The sequence below is a fragment of the Vipera ursinii genome (genome assembly GCF_947247035.1).
Source record: "Vipera ursinii genome assembly, chromosome: 4".
NCBI classification, from domain to species: domain Eukaryota; kingdom Metazoa; phylum Chordata; class Lepidosauria; order Squamata; family Viperidae; genus Vipera; species Vipera ursinii.
Window position 1 is genome coordinate 52,825,235 of NC_139514.1, and position 18,329 is coordinate 52,843,563.

Below are 18,329 nucleotides of genomic sequence, written 5' to 3' on the forward strand. Positions count from 1 at the left end.
ACGTGCTTTCAAACTGCTAGGTTGGCAGAAGCTGGGACGAGAAACAGGCGCTCACTCTGTTATGCGGCACTCGGGATTCGACCTGCCAAACTGCTGACCAAGCTCAGCATCCTAACCCACTGAGCCACCGCCTCCCTGGCAATACATAATCCAAAACAATTATAACCTGCCTGAATTGCAGAGGTTTTTTAATAGGAATCTGATATTTTTTATTTTAAAAAGTAAAACTCGAGCATCAAGTCGGGTCTGAAACTATAACTTATGGTAACATACGTTTTAAATGGTTAGGCATCAATTATATAGTGAAGCGCACAACCCTGTAAATTCTGACTCTTGCAGTCAGGGGAAGCCTAGTAAAGCCTAGCGAGACGAAGCGCGTCGAGTCCCGGACGCTAGGTGGCGCTTTTCGACACCCTAACTAGGAAAGCCTCCGAGCGACCTGCTCTTCCTTCGGGACGCCCAATGACTCCAATGCGCAAACGCGAGCGCGGGAACCTGAATTAGTTTCGAGGGGCAACTGGACCTCTGTGCCGATTCCTTTTTGCAGGTATTACGGGGTGGGAGGTAAGAAACTGGCAGACACGAATGCAAAAGTCCGGGTCGGGAGCACGAAAGAACGGATCTCTCGCTTGTGCGGAGAAAGGGCGGGAAAGCGGCTTGGGCGCAGTAGGAGGGAAACTCTTATATGGAAACTGTCACAAAGGGTTGCGTCCCTGAATTGTGCTGTGTTGTCGGTAGGTTCGGGGGAAGTTTTCCTTTTTTCTGGACAAAAGTGGGTGCGCTGTGCTACTCGCCGAGGGTTAAGATGAGGGCGGTTTATTTTAGATTAAACAAAGAGCCCCTTCCCGGTACACGGGGCAAGAAAGTAGCTCTCTGGACTCAGACGGTCGCTCCTCCTCCTCCTCCTCCTCATTGCTTATCCCAAAACAAGGTAATACGTTGATACACAAGTAGCCCTTGGCTCCAGGATTAAAGGGAGGGTTTTAAAATAGAGAAATGAGTAAGTTGAGTGAAGGGCTTGCTAATTTAGCTAAGAATATGGCATCCTCAACAAAAACGTGGATCCAGATCTTGACTCCAAGAAGCGTTTATAAACAAGTGGAAGAGCACTTTTATTTGTGCGGGTTTGGGATCCTTTTCCCCTGCTTCCAAGTCTAAAATTCCGTGATCGAGGAGAATAATAACCAGCCCCAGTCATGAACGGGAGGACAGATAGGGTTAGGGTGTCTGTCTCTCATCTTCCATTGTTTGTATTGTAACCCTAACCCTTGGGTGCCTCAGAGAAGCTTAGATAATGTAAGTTAAATGCTTTGAACGTTTCTGAAAGAATAGAATTTAAAGTGTTATTTTTGCAAGCCCAGCTTTGCTCTAGTCTTCTTGTGACTTATGCCTCCTTGAAGTTTCAGCAGTCCCACTCTTGCTTTTCTTAGTAAAAGCTGAAGGATTTATTCAGCTGGAAGAGAAATCAGAGCTCTCATCTTTTGTTTTAACAATATATTCCTGTGTATGCTTTAATTATATACAATTCAATTTTCATCTTATGGCTTCATTGTCATTGGTCTCCTTTTGAAGAAGCTTAATTCTTAGCAAAAGAACTATAATGGAATGGTTTTATTGAGAAAAGACCAATGTGTGAGAGATGAGAGCATTCCTCTTACTTGTCATAAAATCCCTAGGATTGTAACACTATCACTACATACACTGGGCTTTTTAAACCTTTGCATTTTTATTCTATAAATTTATAAGTTGTAGAATATGGTGAAACTAAGAACAAAGGGGGAAATGATTAGCTGTCTACCAGCCATTTGAATAGATCTAGAATATCCAACTGACATACTATAAATTACAACAATGCTAATTTGTGTGATATTTGTAAGATAACAAGCCATACGGCATAATTCTTTGATATGTTTTCCATTGTTTAGGTTAGTATTTTTCAGAATGGTAGGTCAGTTTTATGTTTAAGTTTAAAACCATAAATATACAGGACCAGTACAATGATAGCCATGCATTGGGCAACACTAATTTCTATCAAAATAAAATTATCTTCAAACTTTTTATCTGCTTTTTACAGAATGAAAGTAATTACATGTGAAATTGCATGGCACAACAAAGAGCCAGTGTACAGCTTAGATTTCCAGCATGGAACTGATGGTAAAATCAATAGACTGGCTTCAGCTGGCGTAGACACAACTGTTCGTGTGAGTTAAATGTCAATGATATTGCTATATTTTTGCATATTCTCTTCCAATATGAAAACTTTAATTTATGGAACTGGACAGTTTTATGTATATATCCCTAAAGATTTAGAAGTTTGGTCATAGAACAGCAAATATTTTATTTCTGTACATATATTCAAATTGATTATGAAAATGTTAAAATGTTTTATCATCACATTTTATATATAACGTACTACTTTCAAACTGTGTTATCATTAGGATTTGTTTTGGAATTTTCAATTTTTTAGTTATTCTGATATTTTTGCTTTGGACGTTGTGTTTTTATAACCAGATATGGAAAGTAGAAAAAGGACCAGATGGGAAAGCAATTGTGGAATTCTTGTCCAATTTAGCTCGTCATACCAAAGCAGTGAATGTTGTACGTTTTGCTCCTGGTGGTGAAATTCTGGCATCTGGTGGTGATGGTATGTGTAAAGTTGGCATTGAAATACTGATTTTAAGTTTCTTAACATTCAGTAAGAAAATAAGTGTGTTTATTTTATATACTGCATTTATTCCCTTTTATAAAGGAATGAGGGTGCAATGGCTCAGTAGTTAAGGACTCTGGGTTTGTCAAAAAGCTGATAGTCCAGGTTTTAGACCCGAGTGCCATGCAATAGAATGAGCTCCCTTTGCTCGCCGCAACTCCTGCTCACCTAGCAGTTCGAAAGCATGCAAATGCAAGTAGATAAATAGGTACCATATTGGTTGGAAGGTTCTGGGCACCTCGGAGTATAATCATGCTGGCCACATAACCATGGAAAATATCTTCGGACAACACTAGCTTCCTCCCTAAGAAACAGAGATAAGCACTGTCCCCTAGAGTCGGAAACGACTGGACAGGGGAAGCTTTTACCTTTATAAAGGAATAGCTCAGTAGCTTTTCTTGTAAGGCAATTATGGTTATTTTTCAATCTCTGAATCTTATAAAAGACAATTATACTTTAAACATTAAAAATAATATTATAAAGTTATCAGGTTATTTAGAGAAATGGAATTGCAGTAGTAGCAATACTGTCTATATCTTGTTCTTAATTGGCATGTAATTTTTTCCCCCTGAATTTCATAATTGTTGTATAATGCATTGAGTTGTGGAAACAATTTTCTACTGCAGTCGTATAGTACCCTTGACGTAACAAGGAGCAAATAAGCTGTTTGAGTGCTACAGATCCCAAAATTTAAATGAAAGGCCAGAAACAACTAAAGAAATCCCAATTTTACACTGAGTTTTAGTACTCGGTGATGGGGGATATATATTGCTTAGTTCAGTCATGAAGTGTATATTACACAGAAATAAGTTCCATTAAATTCAACAGGTTTTATTCCAGATAGACCACAATTCTATCTATGCCTAACTCTAATTCTGTAGTGGCTAGCCTCATAAACCACTGTTGTGGTTAAGGCATCAGGCTAGAAACCAGGAGACATGAGTTCCAGTCCTGCCTTAGGCACAAAGGTGACCTTAGACCAGTCATTCTCTCTCAGTCCTAGGAAGGTGGCATTGGCAAACCACTTCCGGAAATCCTTGCCAAGAAAACTTTGAAGACTGGTCCAGGTAGTTGCCAGGAGTAAAAATCTGACCTGAAGGAACAAAATAAAATTTTGTAATACTATGTCATAATAAAATAATAGTTGGAAAATTGCCAAAGATTTTTCAGAGAAATTAATGTCCACAGATGCTGCAATTTTATTATGGAAGTTGAATGACAACAAAGAGTTAGAAGCAGTTGCATTTCAAGATGATGAGGATGATAACCAGCTGAACAAAGAAAACTGGACAGTAATCAAAACTTTAAGGTAGCTTTCTTAGCTTTTATTGAAATTTCACTGAATGAAATAGTATCTTGAGCCAAGCTGCTAATATGACAAAATTGTAACAATATAAGACTGGCTTACTTGTGTACTTGAGCTCTATTTTAATAGTTAGCTAGAATATTTACCAGCATCATCCCATTAATAACTTACTTCCTTTTTATCAGTTTGTTTTTACTATGCTTCTTTTAAGAGGTCACCTGGAAGATGTATATGATATTTGCTGGACTCCTGATGGAAATTATATGGCATCTGCCTCAGTTGACAACACAGCTATATTATGGGATGTCAATAAAGGTAACTAATTGTTAAAGCTCAAATTGCATAAAATTACATGCAATGAAATCTGTAACAACCAAACTATTCACATGCTTTGAATAAATGTACGTATGCTGTGTATTCTTCTACAAATTATTACAATCTCTTTCATTTTAATTGTAAAAGCAAATTGATGAGTCAGATAAAGCAGCATGCTAATTAATTTACTTGCCTAATGTATCAATAGAAGATTAGAAGAATTCAGTTGTGTATATATTGTATTTATATGCTGAGATAATTTATGGGAAAATTAGGAGTTATCTTTATTGATAATAGCAATAACAGTTTCTACTAATTGGAAAATGCTATGAATCGTAAAACCATGTCCATTTTTTTATATCTGTTATACTTGCTAGAACAAATCTTGACTGTTAGGCCATCACAGAACCCTTGATAAGGCACTGTGTAACACATTGGATCTGCAACATGAAGCAGTCGTAGTGTTTGATAGCGTAGGACAGCTGGTACACAACTTTCTCAAAGTTTTCTCGTATATGTTTGCATGTCCTGAAGCCACTTTCACCAGCTATTCCAGATAATGGAATATCTGCTGCTAACATAAACATTTGTCAAGATAACCTTGGAAAAGCACTGAAGCAGCCATTCGAAGCCTTCAAGTATAGCTGTTATCAGTTTTATATCCTTGCTGTGTGAATCTAGAACAGTGGTTAAATTACAAATGAAATATTTTGTCAAAGCATGCAGACCTATCTATGCCAAATAACATTAACTTGGACTTAAATGGATTTGTAAGTGGATTGAGTGCCAATGATATGGTACAACGTTACATCAGGGATATTTACTCATGGTTTTCTTTCTTCCCTTTTAAATTTTATTTTGTAACATTTGTAACTCTTTGTGGATAATATGTTAGAAGCAGCAAAGAAGCTGTTTCTTACCTATAAAGCCCTACATGGCTTAGGCCCGGGATATTTGCAGGACCGTCAGCTGCCAGGAACGTTTTCCCATCGCCCTGTGTGCTCACACAGAGAGGGCCTCCTCAGGGTGCCATCGGCCAGACAATGTCGGCTGTCGACCCTCAGGGGGAGGGCCTTCTCTGTTGGGGCACCTGCTTGGTGGAATCAACTCCCCTGGGAACTCCGGATGGCCCCAGACCTTCGGTCCTTTCGCCGTGACCTTAAGACATATCTTTTCCAACAGGCCAACCTGGACTGATGATAATGGGGTTTTTAATTATGATTTTAAATGTTTTTATTGGTTTTAGTGGGACTTTGACACAATTTATTTCTTTTTTAATATTTGTATTCATTTGTATTTTATTGTTGTTAGCCACCCTGAGTCCTTCAGGAGATAGGGCGGCATACAAGTCTCATTATAAATTAAATAAATAAAAAGTATTAGTGTTAAGAATATTAAATTTGCAACCAAAGAGCATTTCAAAATTATTAGATTGCTGACTTTCCTATTTAAAACAAATATGCAGTTTAATTGCTTATAATAATACCACATATTTTTATATCATTAAAGAGTACATATTGATTTTAACTGCATAAAAATGAAATTGTTATTGTACTTATTTCTCTAATTAGTTTCTAAAATGGAAAGAAAAATATAGGGTTATAAAAATTGATATGAGGGAAATTGCTATAAACAGAATTATTTGTCTCACTGTTTTGAAAATTAACTTAGTGTTGTTTCTAGGGCAAAAGGTTTCTATTTTTAATGAACACAAAAGTTATGTGCAAGGAGTTACTTGGGACCCTGTGGGACAGTACATTGCGACTCTTAGTTGTGATAGGTAAGTTTTTACTGTTTGGAATATGAGATTGTTATTTTAATTGATTCTGCATTGTTTAAAAATGTTTACAACAGTTAGGCAATATATCTAATGGTCCATAGTAATGCAGGCTACGGGCCATAGAATCTTTTGTTTCATGTGCTGCTATGCACCAATAAAGTTTTAAGTTTTTTTCTAATATTAAAAAAAATCATGTACTTGTTCTATTCAGATGCATATATATTCAAAGATAGATAGATAGATAGATCATTGCTAAATGGTATTGTAGCCATTAGTGTTGCACAAGGCTTTGGTTTTGATTTAGCTGAGATGCTTCAAGATGCACAGGAGCTATCTCCAACTTATTCAGACAACTTCATCTTTTTTCATAATTTTACAGTTGCTGGAGACAAGCTTCCACTGCAGCCATGTGTGCCTAGAAATATGGCCTGTCTTAATGAGTTGTGGTCTGGTACTACATTTATGATTCTGCACATCCTTCCAAATCAAATCCAAATCAATGTGCAAGCCTAATTGTAGAAGTGGAAATTGAAACTCGAAAAGCTGTAGAACGCACCCTTTTTTGTCACCATGCAGTTAGTTCAATGTTTGTAATTAATACTTTTCTTTTATGTAGGATACTGAGAGTGTATAGCACACAGACCAAGAGAGTGGCATTCAATGTTACTAAAATGTTATCAGGAGGAGGATCTGAAGGAGAGGTCAGAATTAATTAAAACTCTTTCTAGCTATAGTTCTGAAATATTAAAAATACTTAGATATTTTGATAATATTCATATGATAAATAAATATCAGCGTATTTATACTCTTTATCATTGAAAATATACACTGAAGAATATTTTCATCATTGCTTCTAATTAACAGGTTCTGCCCTTCATTTTTGCCCCAAAGGAGAGCAAAAGTGAGGAGACCAAGAAGGAATGAGAATTTTCAGAGACTAGGTCTCCTTTTTATCTTCCATTCTACATTATTGTCCTCATTTCAGATAGTAATATAGCCTTCCAAAAGAAGCTACTTTCATTCTAAACCACTCCAGCTGGACAATGATGTGGGGAAGAGAACACCAAACTGTTTGGAATGAATTCATGTCACTGGAGCCTGGCGGATTAGATGTCAGGGTGTTAAAGGAACTGGTGAATATTATCTGAGCACCGTTGAGGGTAATCTTGGAGTGCAGGGGATTTGCAGAAAAAGATTATATTATAATCTTTTTTAAGGGCAAAAAAAAATTGACCCAGAAAGCTGAAGATCAATCAGTTGTACATCAATAGCTGGGAAATATTTAGAAAAAGATAATCAAGTTGTGGCTTTGTACACATTTAGAAAGGGATAAGATCTTCACTACATACAAGATGGTTTTATTAAAAATAGATTGTGCCAGATTAATCTTATTGATTTTTTTCCTGATACAGTGACTAGATCAGCAGATCAAGGGAATGCTTTGAATATAGTGTACCAAGACTTCAATAATGCATATGATAAAGTTGACTATAGCTTCCTAATTAATAAAACGGAACAAAATGGGATGGATGGTTTGATTACTAGATGGATTCAGAATTGTTTGAACAAATATTCTCATCGTGTGTTCTTAATGGATCTACTATATCTATATTAAGAGAGTTATGTAGTAGGAACCTCAGGGTTCTCTCAGGGGCCAGGTATTCAACATTTTTATAAGTAACTTAGACAAGGAGATAGAAGGGATGGTCAGCAAATCTCCAGATGAAATACAGCTGATGTTGATTGCTAAAATCTCAGAAAACAGGCTCAACATTGAAAAGGGTTTGCAGACACTTGAACCTTTTGCCTTTTTCAATAAAAATCCAATTCAGCAGTGAGAAATATAATATTCTGCACTTCGGCAGGAAAAAATCAGATGCACAAATACAAGACAGACAATTCTAGGCTGGTGGCAGTGCTGGTACATCCATAGATGAAGGGCAAAAACCAATGGATCAAGCTTTACAGAGAGGAAATGAAATTCAGTAAGGAATTCTTTATTGGTTATAGGAGCTGTTAAGCAGTGGAACGGCTTGCTTTCTGGAGTTGTGGGGACTTCATCAGTGGAGGTTTTCAAACAAATGTTGGGCAGCTATTTGTCTAAGATGGTTGAGGCTTCCCACCCATGGGCAGGGATGGAGCCAGAAGACTCAAGTTGCTTCTGCCCCTATGATATTCTGAACATTTAGACAGGATTGCTGTCACCACCATGCCTATAATTAGATATGGGATCCACATGTACAAACAGTAAAATATCAGAAGTATGTGGTGTATCATACTCAATTCAAGATTGTTTCACTCCCATTTTTTTAGTTAACTGATTAAAAGTTCCTCTTATGCCTTTGCTTCACAACTGGGTTTCCTAGCATGAGTCTTGCAAGTGTCTGTACCTTTCATTGGAACCTACAAAGCTTTCACATCTTTTTACATCTTTAAAGCTATTTTTTTTATTAAAAAGTACCTGGCGTGCTGTAAAACAATTTGACTGAATTATATTTATTTCCAAGATTTTTTTAGCCACCGTATGAGCTAATGAGCTTTCTCAAAAAAATAAAAACGAGCAGCTATAGTCCAGTACTTTGTTTGAAAGAGTACCTATTTTTGCAGGAAAAAAAGAAATATAAGGGGTGTGGGGGGATAGTTAGCAATATAAGGTGCAGTATATTGGTGCTTTTAATTTTGTGACTAGCAAGATTTCCCAGCTACCATCTTGTGAAAGTTCCCAATCATATTCTCTGCGAAAATCCCAAAATTGGTAAACTGGATTTGCTTCAGTTGCTTCAGTTGAATTTTTTTTAATACATGAAATTATCCACTGAGTTAAATCAACTTAAAAAAATACCAAAAACAGGAATCAGATTGTTTTTAAGGTTGTTGCTTGTTATATTTGTACGTTGTTTTCTTAGCTGACAAAGCAGATCTGTAGATTCAGTAAGCGCGAATTAAAAATGCAGATACATGTAAAAAAGAATAATTGCTTAAAGATTGAGACATTATTTGTAAGTAATCCCCAGATATTACTAGATTGCAAGTCCCTTTGATAGAATTGGAATTTAGCAGCAGATTGTGATCATAGTATAAACTAGACTATGACTTTCTGAATAAAAATATCCAAAATCACTGTGTTTGTTCGTGCAACAATTGGTATTGAACAGAATTATTTTATCATTGTTAAAAAAAATTCAGGTGAAAAGCTATAGAATGTTTCACGATGACAGCATGAAGTCCTTTTTCCGGAGATTGACTTTTACTCCTGATGGTTCTCTACTACTGGTTCCTGGTAAGCAGTTTTACTTTCGTTATTTCATACAGTTCTGTAGAGGTCATGGGTCTCTGAGCATTTTGAAAACAAAAAACAAAAACCTGTTCATGTTAGCATGTAATGTGAGGCATGTTGACATTTATTATTATTTTGATTACTCTAAATCAGATACATGACTTTTGTTGTCAAGGCCTGCATTCCAAATGTGAAATATTTTGGAGAGATTGGATTTTGCTCTTTAATTCCTCAACTCCCAAATACACAAGTATTTATATTTCTTTTGAGTTCAAAGGGGAGTGTTTAAATTGTGGGTTTTTAACTGTAGATTTTTAATGTTGTACACCTCCCAGGGTCACTGGTTGTGAGTTGCGTGGCTATATAAATTTGGTTTAGATAGCTAGATGGATGGATGGACGGAGGGATGGATGCATGCATGCATGCATGGTGTATTGGGCTGAGAAGCTTGACAATCCTAGAACAGATCCAACTCACACAATGGCAGTTGTAGAAATTAAGACAATGGGGAGATCTCTGTATGTGTTGCCTATGGTTTGTAAAAAAATTAGTCTCCAAATCTACATTCCTGAAGTCACCATTAAGTATTTACTAGACTGGGAATGTCACCCCATTTATATCAAATTGCCCTTCCCTACTAAATCGATTTGCCTTTTTTTAACTAGTTTTAATGAAAAGCAGAACACTTTACTCATTGAAAGAAGATTGTCTCTGTTAATATGTTATCCAGATTCTCTTCCTCATAATATTGAAACTTTTGAAAAATAAAAAAAAGAAAAGAGAATGTTGTTTTAGAATCACAAATACAGTAAAACATGACATTACTATTATTTATTCCTGAAGACTTCCCATAGCATTGTATCACTGCAATTGCCATACAAAAGAAATGACAGGGCAATGTAGAAAAGATTTGCATTCCTTCACACTTTCTGTTTTTTAAAATTGGAAATCTATTAAATGAAATGACATCTCAACCACAGAAGATGTAAGAAATCTAACTCAAAAAATAAGATTGAATACACATCATATAAAGCCTGAACCTTATGCAAAATATCTTATTTTTCCTTGTTTTCTTCACCTGTTTTTCTAAAGTGTAAGCATGTGAACTGTTTAAAATCAGAATAATTACTCAGTTTATTATCTTGTTGTTAGGTTCTTATTTCATTTATTTATTAAGCATGTGCCACCCACCTTGCCAAAGGTGACCCTAGGCCACTTAATGATATGGTTTTTAACTTCAATTTTTGCCAATATCAAATTATCAAAATTAAGAGATTCTAAACTAATTAGATTTCTTTAGCTTATGATTCTGCTTGAATGCAAAAGCAAAAACATTTTAAAGCAAACTCAATTAGTATAATTACAAATGTAACTAAATTGTATACATACATTTAATAAGTATTCCAAAAGATGCTATGCAAAATAATGTTACATATAGTTTCATGTTTCAACAAAAGTGTTCCACAAATTTCTGCTGTACCTGGAATCAGGAATATGGCTGTTCCTTTGAATCTTTTAAAAAGAGCATTTTCTATTGCTGTCATCTCCTATGCATGTTATTCTTTTGTAGTAATGAATTATGAATAAATTGCTTTTATGTTGAATGTTTTCTCAATAATGTGCCTCTAATGAACTTCTTTTAATTTGTCTTAATAGGAAGATACATGGTCAAAGATGTGCATTTCTAACTTTTGTCATGTGTTATAAACCACTTTAAGTATAGTATGAATATATACAAGTATCTTAGATATAAATATTAGAAATTAGATTCTTTTCAATAAAACAATAATGCAAATCTTCATTATGGGCTATGTACATTTGAAGCAAATATAAACATACTGATTACCGTATTTTTCGGACCATAAGACACACCGGACCATAAGACGCACCCAGTTTTTAGAGCAGGAAAACAAGAAAAAAAAATCTTCTTCTCTCTCTCTCCCTCTCTTTCTCTCTCTCTCTCTCTTTCTCTCCCTCCCTCTCCCATTGTCCCTCCCTCCCTCCCTCCCTCCCTCCCTTCCTTCCTTCCTTCCTTCCCTCCCTCCCTCCCTCCCTCTTTGTCCTTCCCTCTCTGCATTAGAGCAGTACCCGCGGAGGCGGCCCTGCAGCCCAGCTTTCTTTTGCAGAAGCAAGCTGAAACGGAGTGAGGGAGATTGCCAGAAATGCGAATCGGCCAATCTCGCGCTCCTGCAAACTCCCTCGCTCGGTTTCAGCTTCCCTTGCTACAAGAGAAAGCAAGCTGAAACGGAGTGAGGGAGATTGCCAGAAATGCGAATCGGCTTATCTCGCACTCCTGCAAACTCCCTCGCTCGGTTTCAGCTTCCCTTGCTACAAGAGAAAGCAGGCTGAAACGAGGCAGATTGCAGCAGCGCAAGATCAGCCGATTCGCATTCCTGGCAATCTCCCTCACTCCGTTTCAGCCTGCTTTCTCTTGTAGCAAGGGAAGCTGAAACCGAGCGAGGGAGAGTGCAGGAGCATGAGATCGGCGTTTCTCAGCACGTGCCGATTCGTGCTCCACTTGCAGAGGTTGGGGCTGGCCATACGGATCACCTTCGGACCATAGGACGCACCCTCGTTTCCCCCCCCCCCACTTTTGGGAGAAAAAAAGTGCGTCTTATGGTCCGAAAAATACGGTATTTAAATTGGCAATGTTGATTACACTTGGCATTATCCAACATTGTAAAACTGACATTTTGGCACTTTCATATTCTCAGCAGGCTGTGTGGAATCAGGTGAAAATGTAATGAACACTACTTATGTCTTTTCCAGAAAAAATCTGAAAAGGTGAGGGCTGAATTAACTCCATATTTATGTAAATATCAAATGCATTCTGTAATTTCTATTTTTATTTTTAAAATCTGCTATTTTTTTTTAGACCCATTGCTCATCTACCTTGTCCTGGAAAGGCAACATTAGCTGTTCGTTGCTGCCCTGTCTACTTTGAATTGAGATCTGCATGTAACAAAGGTATTTTGAATCTGTTAGATAGTTGTTTATATTGCAGGTTTATTAAAAAATAAATTAAATATAATTAAACTAGTTTAGTTTAGTTTTAGTTTTATTTGATTTCTATACCGCCCTTCTCCCTAGGGACTCAGGGCGGTTCACAGGGCATATATAAATAGCGATACAAAAGTTAAAAGGAAATTAAACCAGTGCCCAGTTAAAAAACAACAATAATAAAGTACTAAAAAACACCAATTTAAAAACCCATATTCCCCCATCAGGCCAGACCAGCTAATTCAAATAAGTGGGTCTTCAGCCCGCAGCGGAAGGATCGGAGGTCTGATGCCATCCGGAGCTCAACCGGCAGTTGGTTCCATAATGCCGGAGCGCCCACAGAGAAGGCCCTCCCCCTGGGGGCCACCAGTCGACATTCCCTGACCGGAGGCACCCTGAGGAGGCCCTCTCTGTGGGCACGTACTGGGCGGAGGGAAGTTGACGCCGGCAGCAGGTGGTCCCCGAGGTAACCCGGACCCATGCCATGTAAGGACTTTAAGATCATGACCAAGACCTTGAACCTCACCCGGAAGACAACTGGTAACCAATGCAGCTCGCGGAGCAAAGGTGTAACATGGGAGTACCGGGAAACTCCCAAGACAACTCTCGCGGCCGCATTCTGTACCAGTTGGAGCCTCCGAGTGGTCTTCAAGGGAAGCCCCATGTAGTCAAGGCGAGAGGTCACGAGCGCATGAGTGACCGTACACAGGGCATCCCGGGCATCCCGGTCCAGATAGGGCCGCAACTGGCGCACCAGGCGAACCTGGGCGAAAGCCCCCCTAGTCACGGCCACTATATGATCTTCCAGGGTAAGCCGTGAATCTAGGAGGACTCCCAAGTTGCGAGCCCTATCCACGGGGGGTAAGAGCTCACCCCCCATAGAAAGAGATGGAACATTTTGAATGTCCCGGGATGCCGGAATGGACAGCCACTCAGTCTTGTCAGGGTTGAGTTGAAGTCTGTTCCTCCCCATCCAGACCCGAACCGCCTCCAGGCAACGGGACATCACAGCGAGGGCATCACTGGGGTGGTTTGGGGTCGAAAAGAAAAGTTGGGTATCATCGGCATATTGATGATACCCAACTCCAAAACCACGAATGATCTCACCCAGCGGTTTCATGTAGATGTTGAACAGGAGAGGCGAGAGAACCGACCCCTGAGGAACTCCACAAATGAGAGACCTAGGGGCCGATCTCTGCCCCCCTGCCAACACCGACTGCGAGCGTCCCAGGAGATAGGAGGAGAACCACTGAAGAACTGTGCCTCCCACTCCCAATCCCCTGAGGCGCCGCAGCAAGATACCATGGTCGATGGTATCGAAAGCCGCCGAGAGGTCTAATAGGACTAGGACAGAGGAATATCCCCTGTCCCGAGCCCTCCAGAGATCATTCACCAGAGCGACCAATGCCGTCTCCGTGCTGTACCCGGGCCTGAAACCTGATTGGTAGGGGTCCAAATAATCCGCTTCATCCAGTGACTATTCTGTTCTACATCTTCCTCTTTTATAATGCAAAATCACGAATCTTATTTGTCATCTCCAGCTCTCTGCTATTTACCATTACTGAGTTTTGTGCTGTTTCATTTTATTTAACTTAGTATATCACTAACCCCTAAATTCTATATTAGCTTATCTTAAAAGAATATTTAGAATTAAAATTAAAATGTTACATTATGGTAACCAATAAAAACAAGTTAAATTATGCTATGACTTGTTCTACATCTATAGTAGGAAATCATTGTTTGTTTGTGTGTATATGCGTGTGTTTGTGTGTGTGTATACACACAAATACATATATACATACATATGGGGCGATGTGGTAGCTCAGTGGTTAAGATGCTGGGCTTGTCGGCTGGAAAGCCGGCAGCCCAGGTTTGAGACTTGAGCACCATACGGACAGGGTGAGCGCCTGTTCTTGCCCCAGCTGCTGCCATCCTAGCAGTTTGAAAGCATGCAAATGCGAGTAGATAAATAGGTGTCACTTTGGTGGGAAGATAACAGTGCTCCTTGATGTCAGGCTGGCCACATGACTGCGAAAATGTCTTTGGAGTGCACTGGCACAATGGCCTTGAAACAGTGATGAGCACCGCCCCTATAGACAGCAATGAATAGCAGAGTAAAATCTGCAGAGACTCCTTTATCTTTTTTTTAATGTGTGTATGTATGCAAAAAGTTTTTGCAATTCAATATTCTTTCATTTTTCCAGTGCTGGTAAATTGTTTTCTATTTTTGGTAATAATATTCAGAGAGAGACTTCAAATCCCATACTGAATAAGAGTCCCCTCTACTCTGAATAATAATCAATTTGATAATAAAACTTTAATAATAAAATTTAGAATAATCAAATTCTGTCTTTAATCATTCTTAAATATAAGAGAATCCTGCAGCAGTTTATAATCTTGTCAGTAAGGTATGATTTTTATAAGACACATTTTTGGTTGTTGTAGAAGAAACTTCCCAAAAGATTGGTCTAACAAATCTGCCTTATCGGTTGGTTTTTGCTGTTGCTTCAGAGGATTCTGTGCTCTTCTATGATACACAGCAAACCTTTCCTTTTGGTTATGTATCTAACATACATTACCATACTCTAAGTGACATTTCATGGTGAGTAATTTGTCTTTTTTTCATGGTAAAAATCTGTCTTAGTTTGCATACTTAATACTGTTGAGTTTCTTACTACCTTTCTTCCAAATGAACAAGAAAAATATTGTCTAATTTCACAGTTTGATAAAAGTATTTTTAATATTGGCAAAAATGCATGCATGTATAAGAGATAAACAAACGTAAGGAAAAGTAACTTATTACTTTTGCAAATAGTTGTTCTTAGGCAAAATAAACAATACTGAAGTATAGCTTCAGAATGACTTCAGGACCCCAACCCCCCAGTCCGTGGCCCAGTGCCGGGCCAAAATCTGTTCAGAACGGAGCTGCAGAAGTGGCGAGTGCCTTAAATGACATATATTAGTGAAAAAGGTCCCCAACTTTTCCGGCTCAGCGGACAGGCGGTGGCGGGGGGAGGGAGAGGGAATGTTTTGGTGCACGCGCATGCATGCCACTTTCACAACTGCAGCTTTGTGCGCGTGTGTGAGCACTCGCCACTTCTGCAGTCATTCTGGATAAGGAAGATATAAGTGTGTGTGTGTGTGTGTGTGTGCATCCCATTGACATGAGAAATTAGTCTTGCCACTTCCAGCTGAAACATCCTGTCAATTTTCTTCCCACCCCAAGAAATGTCAATGGGATGCACAAGCGCACACACACAAACACACACACACACACACACACACACACACACACAAATGACATTTTGGAAAAGGACACAATATGTACAAAAATATTGAATTAATAACTCTTCAGGTTAGCTGCCTGTTAAATATATTAATAAATTGATCTCTATATGCAGATATATTCTCTTTTGCATACAGATTGCTCTCCCGTACCAGAACACATAAGCACTGAGACACCAATATGTTTTCTTTCCCTCCTTTCAGCAGTAACATCAGAAAAGAAGAAAATGGATGGGATAAAATGAACATAAAATTATTGAGATGAAAGCAAAATGTTAACTGGATGAGGAAAAAGAGAACAGAATTCTGACTTAGACATTACACAAACATCAAATAGGTTCCTATTGGTTCCCTGTAATCTTGGCTGATTTATTTTATTTTTTTAAAAAACTGGATTAAAACACATTAATCAATCTTGCTCATCTTCAAAGGCTTTTCAGCAGTGAACTCTGAAGTTATTTCACTTCTTACTCATGCTTTTATCTTCAACAATTTCTGTTTTTATCAATCAAAGTAATTTGACCCTTGTCAGGCAATTGAAGTAGAGGTTACTCATTTCCTATCAGCTAAATCTGATAATATGTTCAAATATTTCACCATGTTTAATAGTTTCAGACGTTAACTATAATCCATTTATGCTTTCATTCTGAATGGATCACTACTTGAAAGTAATCAGTTTTTATCTACTTTTCCCCCATAAAATATGCCAGGTCCAGTGATGGATCATTTCTTGCTATTTCTTCTACGGATGGATATTGTTCTTTTGTGACATTTGAAGAAGGTGAACTTGGAATCCCATTGAAAGAGAAGCCAGCCATTAATATCAAAACACCTAGCACAGCGGAAAAGAAAATTAAAAAGGGTCAGTCTCCGAGTGTTGTCTCTCCAGTTTCAAAACCAGTGGACGGCAGTCTTAAGTCTGGAGAACCATCATCTACACTGCAGACTCCAACCAATAGTAAAGACTTGTACTCCGTACCTGTTATGGTTAAAAACATTTCCATGTCATCTTCGGAAGATAAAAAATCTGTGCAGGCATCAGTTCACACATCAAAAGTAAACCAATCCAGGAGGGTTACATTGAATACCCTACAAGCATGGAGTAGTAAGCCACCAAGGTAAGTTTAACGTTGCAATTTGGAATCGAGAAATAAACAGGCTTCCAGGAATGATATCTCTAAGGTGGAAGAGTCAGGAGAAACAAGGGGACAGGGGAAGGAAAGTTGAAGGAGAAATGCATTATTAAAGAAAGCAGGTAGGAGGAAAACATACTTGCATATCTTCTAACGTGTCATGGGTTTTGTTCTTGTTCTCAGGAGAGTTGCATTGATTCCTCTAAAAGCAGCTACTCCAGACTCTTCCAGAAACACAACTCAGCATGGTAAAACGTCTTTTTGTTCATAATTTATTCAGATGTTATTGTAAAACAATTACTAAGTAAATTGATTTTATCTCTGTTGGTCATAATTTGATGCTGCTCATTCTGGTTGAACAACCCGTGCAGGGATAGCATTATGAAGAATATATACGTCATCAGTTCAGGTTTTTAAAATACTAAAATGTTTATTGAATTCTTCAATTTTTCAGAGAGACCATCGCCACCTGAAGACCAGTTACAAAATCCACCATCACCTAAGCGACTAAGAATGGATGAAACCCCATAACTGGATTTCCTGAAAATGAAAACAAAATATAAATCCATTGAAATGCTTTATTACAGTGGGGACCTTTTTCTACAACACAGTTACCCTACTCTGTGAAAGAGATTTACTCAGAATGGCATTTGCATTAAACATGACTTTGTGGTGAGGAAGAAAATGAATCAGTGGTTTTTAGACTTTTTAAACAAAGTATTGGCTATATAATGGACCAGTAAGGATTCACATATTATATGAGAAAGGCATAAGTGTTCTGCTCTGTATCTGGTGGTGAAATCATTGCTTTTCAATTGGCATTTACTTAATTATTTATCTTAACAAGCTAATTGGCACAGTATAACATTTGTAAACTAATACATTCCTTCTCTCTTTCAAATCTTTAAGATGGGCAGTTGGTTACTTAATTGCCCTACATTAGTTAAATGAAAGTAACAGTAAATCTGAATGTTTTCCTTACACACCAAGTAAAATGTACCAGAGATTAGAAGTTGGATTTAAGCTTGAAAGCCTTCACTACTTAAATTTTCTACATTAATTGTATCCAAGCTCATTAAAAAGAAGTCTTCAAATGTCTATGTGATATATATTTGTTTATGTGTGGGCAATGGGTGCATTGTTTTAAAAAGTTATGAATTTCTAATTTTAAAGATTATGTTGTAAGAAAACTGTTTCAACTGTTGCCATAGTTATATAGAGCAGAATATTTAACATTAACATTCACACTTTTATCTGGTGTACATTTTAGTCATTTGCTTTTTAAAAATGGTTATTTCAGATTTAATTAAAAACAAAGCAAGATGGTATGAGGAAGCATGAGAAAGAAAACAGTCAACTTTCATTAAAAAAATAATGGAGGTATATAATATAGTATTCAAATAAATTGTGTTGCTGTCCAAATTCTTATTTAAATGTTAAGATTAATTCATAAGAAAGAACTTGGATTATTTTGCACTCATTTCCAGAAGAGCTAAACTATATTGTGACAAAAATATAACAAAGCA

General features: G+C 37.7%; 1 protein-coding gene across 2 annotated transcripts; it reads left to right on the top strand.

The window, feature by feature from the left end:
- Nucleotides 1-494: 494 nt before the first annotated feature.
- On the top strand, nt 495-18,148 carry CHAF1B (chromatin assembly factor 1 subunit B). 2 transcript variants are annotated; one of them, XM_083361582.1, is made up of 14 exons: nt 495-547; nt 2,075-2,201; nt 2,512-2,644; nt 3,896-4,016; nt 4,225-4,328; nt 6,012-6,108; nt 6,725-6,809; nt 9,295-9,388; nt 12,100-12,169; nt 12,261-12,352; nt 14,831-14,987; nt 16,381-16,788; nt 16,987-17,051; nt 17,258-18,148. In XM_083361582.1, the coding sequence occupies exons 2-14, from the start codon at nt 2,076-2,078 to the stop codon at nt 17,332-17,334; spliced, it is 1,629 nt and encodes a 542-aa protein (XP_083217708.1). In that variant the 5' UTR covers nt 495-547; nt 2,075; the 3' UTR covers nt 17,335-18,148. The 2 variants fall into 2 exon arrangements, with proteins under 2 accessions (XP_083217708.1, XP_083217709.1); XM_083361583.1 differs by having other exon boundaries at nt 12,103-12,169.
- The last annotated feature ends 181 nt before the right edge of the window (nt 18,149-18,329 follow it).